This window comes from Ovis canadensis, chromosome X (genome assembly GCF_042477335.2).
Source record: "Ovis canadensis isolate MfBH-ARS-UI-01 breed Bighorn chromosome X, ARS-UI_OviCan_v2, whole genome shotgun sequence".
Taxonomy (NCBI): Eukaryota; Metazoa; Chordata; class Mammalia; order Artiodactyla; family Bovidae; genus Ovis; species Ovis canadensis.
This window is the reverse complement of record NC_091727.1, coordinates 136,045,859-136,055,313: the sequence shown is the minus strand read 5'-3', so window position 1 is coordinate 136,055,313 and position 9,455 is coordinate 136,045,859. Positions and strand designations below refer to the sequence as shown.

Here is a 9,455-nt window from a genome sequence, read left to right as displayed (position 1 = left end):
TTTCCAATGAGTCAGTTCTTCACATCAGGTGGCCGAAGTATTGGAACTTCAGCTTCAGTATCATTCCTTCCAATGACTATTCAGGGTTGATTTCCTTTAGGATTGCCTGGTTTGATCTCCTTGCTGTCAAGGGACTCTCAACATCACAGTTCAAAAACATCAATTCTTTGGTGCTCAGCCTTATGTCCAACTCTCATGTCCATAGATGACTACTGGAAAAGCCATAGTTTTGACTATATGGACCTTTGTTGGCAAAGTGATGTCTCTGCTTTTTAATACAATAAGTTTGTCACAGCTTTTCTTCCAAGGAGCAAGAGTCTTGTAATTTCATGGCTGCAGTCACCATCTGCAGTGATTTCTAATTTATGAATCATAAATTTACCATTTCAAAAATTAACAGCATCCTCAGACAAAACATTTTCACTGTGTCTAAAAATAACAAGACATATGGTATTTCCCACAAGCCTGTATTCCCTCTCCAAACCAACTCTATCCCTGACTTCTGCAATTCTTGTCTGAAGGTATGGTATGATATTTTTCTTATTTTGTGGAAAATACACATAACATAAAACTTATGATTTTAACCATTTTAAGGTGTACATTTTAAGGTGGCGTAAGTACACTCAGTGTTGTGCAATCATTACCACTATCTGCATCTGGAGCTTTGTTGTCCACTTTGTCCACTACAAAAGGAAATGTGATGACCTTTGGTATGTAACAGTCATGTCAAAAGGCTGCCATCTTCATACAATCAAGACACTAGTAGAAACTTAGCAACCTTGGTAATTTTACTTTTCTTTAAAACATTTCATAAGCTAGTTTTTCTGAAGTCTCATTCCTTTTCAACTGTTCTAAATGAGTTTAATCTCTAAAAAGTTATTTTAATACATGTTCATTTACATAACTATATCCCCTCCAACGTGTCCACCTATAACTTAAAGCGCTAGATATAAGCATATTAAAAGGTAAAACCATTGTCTTATTTTGTATCTTCCCAATGCCTGTCTCTGAAAACTTTAGCACAGTATTTTCTTCCAGAATATGGAATATGTGAAGTTTCTTAGAAAGTCATTACTGAAATTGTACAGGAATTGTGTCTGTTTACACATGGGTTTTAAAAATGGAATCTATTAATAATTTTCCATAGATGATGTCACAGTCTTCTTTACGTCACCAGATATAAAGGCATCGGTGTCATTCCGTGCCAATAAATAGATCTCTTTTAATAGCTGTATGGTATTTCCTTAATACTTTCCTTGGATTAGGATAACAAGGGAAATCTTATTCCTGACTCCATTTAATTGGTATTCTACTCTACTTGTTCTCTGTTCAGGTGGCACTGAGCAGCACCTCTACTTTGAGTTGCAAAATGTGCAGATTTGGCCAACTTAGTTCTCCAAAGTGGCCTCATTCCAACTGCATCCCTCACTAAACTTGTCTCACCTATTCCAGGAAGACAGGTTATAGCCATGCTACCGGAATAGATTTTTCTTGTTACACACTTTTCTTCACACCACACTGCTCACTTCCAAGAATGACCTAATGGGTTGTCTCCTCCTCCTATTCAGTGACCAATTTGAGTCCCTCTTCTCTGAAGCATTCCACAAGTACCACAGCCCACAGTAATCCCTTCCTCTTTAAGCTCCAGGAATGGGATTTTCCAATGAGGGTATGTATGTCATACTACAAACTGTCTGTCACTGTGCACGATGTATCTACATCTAGATTTTAAACTGAAGAAGGGTCACTTCTGCCACTTTTCACACAGAACTTTATTTAAAACACTGACTCAAATAGAGAACAATATGTTTAAACAATGAATAGCACGGTAACTTACACAGGCGGCTCAGTTCACTAGAAGCTCAATACTGAAAAATACAGCAATCTGGACAGCAAGACAAATATCAACAAATTTTTCAGCACTAATAATCATTTGGCATCCACAAAATGATCCAGCTCAAACAAAGAATTGGACAAAGTTAACATCAGCATTAAAGTATAAGTTACAATAAAAAACCAGACTGAAAACCAAAGCACTACTCAGGGTTCTTTGGGAACATAAGGCTGATCAGAGGCAGGTGGATAATCATATTAGCTTTGCTGTCCCACCTCAGGATCACTTTGATTGTTTATTTGGACTTGCAGTTCCTCAGCTAACTTCTCAAATTCATGGAACGCAGAAATAAGCGGCTCAAGACTGAAATCATCATCAATTAAGGCCATTGTTCCATTTTTTATAATATTACTGATATTCTGAAACATTTTAATAACAATTTGAATGTTATCATTTGTCTCTTCTATGTTAAAGAGACCCACAAATATTGATAGAGCCTTGGCACTAAACAGTTTTTTTGCCACCATGGGATTTTCAGACAAATTCAATAGCATTTTCAGAACGTGAAACTTTGTTCTTGCATTGCCTGTGGTTAATAAGGAAAGAAATCCAGACATATAATTGGAAACCAGTGTGTGATAGTCAGTAGTTGAGGTGAGGTGTCTAAGCATCCTTAACCCAAGCACCTGCTCAGGGGAACCCACGCTATGAGCAAGGGTTTCCTCACACACTTGACACACAAATGTCTCAATCATGTTCAGATTTGGGTAAGGTGGAGCCATGTGAATCATATTTTCCAGAAAACTTGACCTAACTCGGGAGGAGGGATAATTGAGCAAGGTTTCAATAAGTGAGACAACACCTGAATCGCGAATGAAATCACGAGTAAATTGAGAAGCAGTTCTCATACCCATTGCAATCTTAGATATTTCATGAATAAAAGGATCTTGTATTTTGTCCATTAATAGGAGGAGTTCTTCAAACTCTGCAGGACCAATTTTAAGCTCACACTGTATGCAGCTGCAGGACCAACTCTCAGGCTGTGCACTCTCCTTGGCCCTAAGATGCTCCCGAATTTCCCTGACTGACCGGTAGGATGGATCATATTGAAATGGGAACTCAGAGTCAGGTTGATCAGACTGAAGCAAAGATTCCTGCTCTTCCCCTTCTGGGGTAACTTCCACATTCTTGGGCTTTCCCTCAAATAGTTCAGTGTATACAGATGTTGTTGCTTCTTCAGGAATTCTAAATGGGCTTGGGGATGGGAACCCAACCCCATGACAAGGACCAGGTTTGAATTCAACAGTGACCTCTTCCCAGGTTTTGGGCCTGGAAGATACATTAACTTCTTCCTCAGCTGCATCTCTGAACCTGGGACTAGCCTTGTACACAGGACGAGGATTTAAGTCAAAGCAGGCCTCATCCCTGTCCCAGAACCAGGACCCAAATATGGCCTCTTCTTCAGACTCTGGTCTGGTCTCTTCTCTGGCCACAGCTCCCAAACTGGAATTCTCCTCAGTCCAGAACAACGATCCACCAATGGCTCCCTCCTCAGCCCCTGCCTCAGATTCACAGATGGCTGAAGCTCCAGCCTCCATACTGGCCTCTTTTTCTGCCCAGAACCAGGACCCAATAATGACCTCCTCCTCAAACCTGGGTTCCTGTTTGACCCTGTCACTGTTATTAACAACTTTCTGGGTCCTGGGCTTCAAGACAGTATTAGGCTCTTCCTTGTCTCTGGGTCTGAATCTACTATTGGCCTCTTCTTCAGGCAAAAACCAAGATTCCTTATAGTACTCATCTTCAGACTCAGATTCAAAGAAGTCCTCTCTTTTTGCCCGGAGCTTGGACCTCATATTTGCCTCATCCCTGATTCTGGACCTGAACAAGTTATTGGTATTTTCTCCAGCCCATAAGCAGAATGGGTTGCCAGATTCCTCCTCAGACCCAGACCAGGAATCAATAAAGGGATCTTGCTTGGATCTGGGCCTGGATCTGGGATTAGGCTGATGTTTGGCCCTGTGCCTAGACCTGGTATTGGCCTCTTCCCTAGGCCATGATCTGATACTGGCCTCTTCTCCAGCCCAAAAAGATGACATTGTAGAGGTCTCATCTGCTGACCAGAATCCAGACTCACTTGAAGCCTCCTCTCTGGCCTTAGCCCTGGGATAGCACCAAGACCCCATACTAGTTTCCTCCCCAGACCCAAACCAGGGTTGGATTCCTGTCTGAACCTGGGAGCTAGGAAAGGTCTCACTGTCCACATTGACCAGTTCCCTATCCACGGATAGGGCCATAGGTTTAGTGACTGACCCAGACTCGGTACTGACCAATGGCCAGGCTACTACACTGGTTTGGGGCATGCCCTCTGCTTGCAACATTGCCTCAGCCCCAAACTCAGTCTGAGCCCAAACTTGGGCTTCATCTTTGGGTCTTGCTCCAGGGATTGCCCTGGCTTCAGTCTTAGGACGTGCCCTGCCTACTGCCCTGGCCTCAGTTTTGGGCCTTGCTCCTGCCATTGCCTGGAATTCAGTTTTAGGCCTTGCCCCAGCCACTGGCTGCGACTCCGTTCTGGGCCTTGCTCCAGCCACTGTCTGTGACTCAGTTTTAGGCCTTGCCCCAGCCATTGCCTTGGACTCAGTTTTGGACCTTGCCCCAGATGTTGCCTGGTTCCTAACCTTTGGTCTGACCACCATTGGAACTTCATTCTCTCTCTCAGCCCCACCTACAACCTCTTCTCCAGGCTTCTTTTCAGGCTTGGCCTGGGCAACAGGCTCAACTTCAGCCCCAGTCATAGTACAGTTACAGAAAAGACCTGGTTAAATACCTCAATCTAAGTCTCAGTCTCTACCACAGATCTGTCACAGTTCTGAATCCTCACACTGTATAATCTCTAGATGATTCAGACAATAGAGGTGGAAACAAAAGTTAAGAGTCAACACCAGTCCAGAACTCAATCAGCCTCCTTTCCAATACCAGTCCCAGCCAATATCACAGGGTGCAGAAGACCAACCAAGCTGGGAGAGGATGGATGGTTCCCCAGGGCAGGGTGCAGACCTGTCGATGGTGATGGTCAGCAGCAATTCCAACACCACCAGAGCTGCCACTGGAAGTCAATCTAGGAAGCAAGAATAACATGGGACATTGAATCTCTTCCAACTGTGTCACTCCATGCAAAAACTCACACAGAGAGACTGGGCCTTAAAAGCTTGGTGGGAAAGTCAGGCTATTAGAAAGTCTCTCTGTCATCCTCATTTTACCCAAACATACTCTAACTCCAGAGATGCCACATTGCTTTGCTCGCTACAGCACACATGTATAAATAGTGTGAAAGTATCTTGGCAATGGGAGAGGCTGCAGAGCCCCAAGACCAGACCCTAATCACTCTTGGACCTGTGTTTGTCTTTTCTACCTCACCCAAAAGCTGTACCCACTCTCATACCTGCACTAAAGTGGCACAATCTTCCTCTCCTTGTTTTGTTTCAGTGGTATTAAGCCTTATGCAAACAGCAGGCTGTCCTATGGATAAGTAAACATACAGTAAAAATGGAGTCTGACTGCTTGGTTGACAGGCAGACACCCTGACCCTGGATACAAATATCTCTTTTTGTTTAAGTGTTTAATTTGTCTAATGTTTTCTTTCTCTTGGTCCCTGCTCTCTGGTCTGCTCCTCCCATTCACTGCCCATTCCACACCTACCCAACAATCCTAACACTCCTGCAGGACAGGAAATGGTCAAGGGATTCTGCAGCAGCATGCAATCTAAAAGAGAGGAGATGTGAATCAGCGACACTCAACTAGATGGAAAACACTTGTCAATCTTCCTCTGTAGCTGTCCCCTGCATTGCTCCTCTTTGCACAAACCTTCAGAGATTTCAGTCTCTTCCTTCTTTCCTTCCTTGCAGAAGTAACCAGTCTTAAAGACAGTCTATGGACAAAAGATGAAAAAGACAGTCAGAAGACCAAGGTAGCAACTAAGAGGCTGGTGGACAGACCAACACCGAGTATGGAAATTCATATGCTGTCTTTCAATATTTAGAGTCCTCTTAGTAGAATATTCTCATTTTATTTAGGTCCGGTATTTCAGCAGTCCAGATAACAAACAGCATCTCTTGACGTCACATTTTTCGCATTACTCCCTTCTCCTATTACGAGGATTCACCACTAGGTGCGCCACATCCCTTTGCCTTACGCAGCATAAATTGGGGGAAGGGTGCCCACATATTCTAGAAAACAGGTTGTGCAGTGGTACCTGAATTTATGATTTCTGTCCCACCTTTACCTCCCAGTTCATCTTTTCCACCCCCAATTCTGGATTGCGAAGAGGAAGGAAGGCAAGGGAACTGTGTAAAAACCTGGTAGACAAGAAATTTACAAAATATTCCTGCATGCCTGACCTGTGCTGGTCGCAATCACCCCACCCCGATTCAGATGTCCAGTCAACGGCTGCTGCCCACCCCCACCCCCCCATACACCTTCAGAAAAACAGGTCTTTTCCCCGTCCCTCGTTTTCCTCAAGCCACCCCGTGGCCTGAAATTGCCAGACCTACTGCACAGACAGTAGACTCTGGCGTCAAAAAAGGTGCCTGTGGGAAAGGACAGCACCCGGCACGAGGGGTCCGACAAGCCCCTTGGCAGGATCATAGCCCGGGCTGCTCCCGTCCCAGCTCCGGCGACCTCCTCGGAGCGCCCACCTGGGCTCCCTCCGCCATTTCGCCCATAGCAGCTTCCCGCACAGCCCTCTCCCCGCACAGGCAAGTCGAAGGCGGGGCACAGGCACCCGGAAAGCCCGTCAGGGACTAGTCCGCGCCGCACGACTCCCCAGCATCCGAGGGAACCCGTACGGCCAAGACCCCGCGGCCTCGGGCCCGGCCCGTGCCGGTCGCCGTCGGCTCAGGGCCAGGGGTCCCCCAGCGCTGCGCATCTCTTTAAGGATCCCGCTCCGCTCGCCTCCCCGTCCTCACGCTGCCAGGGACAGGCTGTGAGCCGGTCGTCGCCCCACGACACCCCCCACTTGCCTTCGCAGACGCAGGGTCGCAGCTCTTCTCTCGCTTCCCACCGCTCGCCGTGCGGGCGGAATGGAAAAGAGGCGTCCCCACCTCCCGCGCCGCTGCGCCAAACGGGGTAGGGGCTGCGCAGGCTGCGGCACCGACGGCTCGCGGCGAGGGTGTCGGGAAGAGGGGCGGAGGGATACGGCACGAATGGGCTCGACGCCCCCTCGCAGGCCCACCGTAGTTCCGACCCAGAGTGGGCGGGGCCGGGGAGAACGCCAACCTGAGGGGCGGGGCCACGCCAGCCCTCCGCTGCCCCCAGTGGGGTGACCACCCCCACGCCTCTGGCCCTGCAGCGTAGGGGGGTCGCGGGCCGGGGCTGGGAGGGTCGCGAGGGGTCGCACTGCAGGGAGCAGCGGATGGATACAGGCCGCCCCGCAGTGTGTGTCTGTGTCTGTGCGTGTGAACCTGCAGACTTTTCGGTGTCCGCCCCCTCCCTTCCCCCATCACGCCGGCCATCCTTCTTGGGCGCGGGGGGCTGCTTTCACCTTCAGGGGCTGGAGGAAAGTGGGAGGGGGCGCCTGAGGCGGCCGAGCCCCTGCCCCTCTTCTAAGGGAAGGCAGCCCCTGACAGACCTCTGGCTGAGGAGACAAACCACTTGTCTGCGCCAGTGTCCTCATTCTTTCTGCCACGCTGCTGTTCTCTCAGTCGCTGTGGTGGCACACTTTACCATCTCCCTGTCCCCACAGTTGCCCAGGAAAGAGGACCTTTCCCTGACAGGACCCGCACCTGCTCAGACAATCCTGTTTCTCACCCCGCAGCCAGGGGTCTGGCACCGTGTAGGGGCAGTGCTGGCTCCTGTCAGGTCATCTCTTGCAGGGGATTCCAAGGGCTCCTCATCTTTGGCAGGGTGGGAATACGCCAAGGATTAGAACCAATTGGGATTTCACACGCTTGCCATACACACCAGTCTACTTCCCCCAGCCATTGTTTGGAGTTGGCCCCACCAGGCACCTGCTTCCCCAAGACAGTAATCTGCTGGTTCTTGAATCCTCTGATTCTTGCACTTCTATGTCCTCCCTGTAGTCTCCATCCCCTTCATTTGTGCTCCGTTGGGCCAAGAGCAACCGTGGTTAATAACATCTCTGGTTGAACACAAACCTGTTGGTATTGTTGCCCATTAAAAAACCCAACTAAATGGCACCTTCGCTTTGGTAGGCTGAATAAAAGTCCCCCCAAAACGTCCATGTCCTGTTCTCCAGAACCTGTAAATATATGATGTTACCTTGCACAGGAGAATTAAGGTCGCAGATGGAATTAAGATTGCTAATCAGCTGAATGTAAAGGAAGATTACACTGCTTTATCTTGGCCAATGCCATGGAAGGCTACTTTAAATGTGGAAGAAGCAGGCAGAAGATTTAGTGTCACAGAGAAGTTGCATACAAGATGCCACCAGTGGATAGGATGTCACTGGTTTTGAAGAAGGAAGCCAGAGGCCAAGGCCCACATGCAGACCCAGAAGGTGGAAAAGGCAAGGAGACAGATTCCTCTAGGACCTCTTGCAAGAATGAAGTCCTCCTATCACCTTTATTTCAGACCAGTGAAACCCTTTCCTATGTGCAACCTTCAGTATTTTTATTTTTTGCTTTTTTTTTAAGCCAGCAATATTGTGATAATTTGTTACAGCAACAGTAGGCATGGAATTCAGTCACCATCCTGACTTCCATTCCTCTTCACTCAAATTGGGCTTCATGCCCTGGGAGGATCAATTTGGGGGCTCATCTCTCACCACTCACCACTATAACGACTCTCTTAAGAACCTTCTCTCTTTGCTAAAGGAGAGGGATTTTGCAGTCCTCTGAGGTTCAACTTGGAGAAAGTCCCTATTTACTGAAAAATCACTGATGCTTACCAGAATGAAAAGGGAACATTATTCTTACCATGAATTTTCATATATTTACCTATCAGCTTTTACTTGTTATTAGATACTTATTATTGGGGTCACAAAGAGTCAGACATGATAACTGTACAATATTTAGATAACAGGAAAAAATCTAGAGACAATTCTATACTGTATCTAGAGACAACAGATGTCAGTTGTCACAGGAAAAGTCTTTCACCGTGCTCTTTGATGGCCTTAGCTGAATTGTGGATTATGTTTTCTTTGCTCCAAAGTATACTCTCTCTCGGGTGAATGCCAGGCTTAAAGAAGGGAGTCTGAGCTCTGCCGAGATCTGTGGGTGTATGTGAATCTCTTTCCCTCTCTGAACTGTTCTTTCTCCTCCTTCAAGTGGCTGGTGCCTTGCACTCATTCAACGAATATATATATGAGCATCTACTTTGTCCTTGGCACAAACAAAAAAGAAATCTCCACTCCCATGGAGGTGACCTTTACTTGTAGTTTCATTCTTATTAATTTTTTTCTAAAAATTTACAGATTTATCCAAAGTCATATTAGCAATCCTATGTGGTAATTCTAGATATAGTGAAATCTTGATTTCAAGATACTGACAGAAAAGTGAATCTACTACTAGCTGACAGATTATACTGTGAGATTTTGAAATGTCTGTTAGATATTTTATTGTTAATTCATTTAGAGAACAGACAGTACAACTCATTAACATTTATT

The 9,455-nt window shown here is 46.5% G+C and overlaps 2 protein-coding genes across 5 annotated transcripts in view; both read right to left on the bottom strand.

The window, feature by feature from the left end:
* Positions 1–1,751: 1,751 nt before the first annotated feature.
* Positions 1,752–4,946, bottom strand: GPRASP2 (G protein-coupled receptor associated sorting protein 2). Its single transcript, XM_070291102.1, has one exon. The coding sequence runs from the start codon at positions 4,627–4,629 to the stop codon at positions 2,092–2,094; it is 2,538 nt and encodes an 845-aa protein (XP_070147203.1). The 5' UTR covers positions 4,630–4,946; the 3' UTR covers positions 1,752–2,091.
* LOC138930613 (uncharacterized) overlaps positions 1,752–9,455 on the bottom strand; it is a 28,425-nt gene continuing 20,721 nt past the window's right edge. Inside the window, exons 3-6 of one of the 4 annotated variants that reach the window (XM_070291110.1) lie at positions 5,699–5,762; positions 5,534–5,596; positions 5,277–5,353; positions 1,752–4,952 (exon numbers count right to left, since the gene is read on the bottom strand). In XM_070291110.1, the coding sequence (XP_070147211.1) occupies positions 4,908–4,952; positions 5,277–5,353; positions 5,534–5,596; positions 5,699–5,762 (249 nt within the window). In that variant the 3' untranslated portion in view covers positions 1,752–4,907. Of the gene's footprint in view, positions 4,953–5,276; positions 5,354–5,533; positions 5,597–5,698; positions 5,763–6,852; positions 7,435–9,455 lie in introns of those variants that run through there. The other 3 variants (XM_070291112.1, XM_070291111.1, XM_070291109.1) reach the window with 3 other exon arrangements.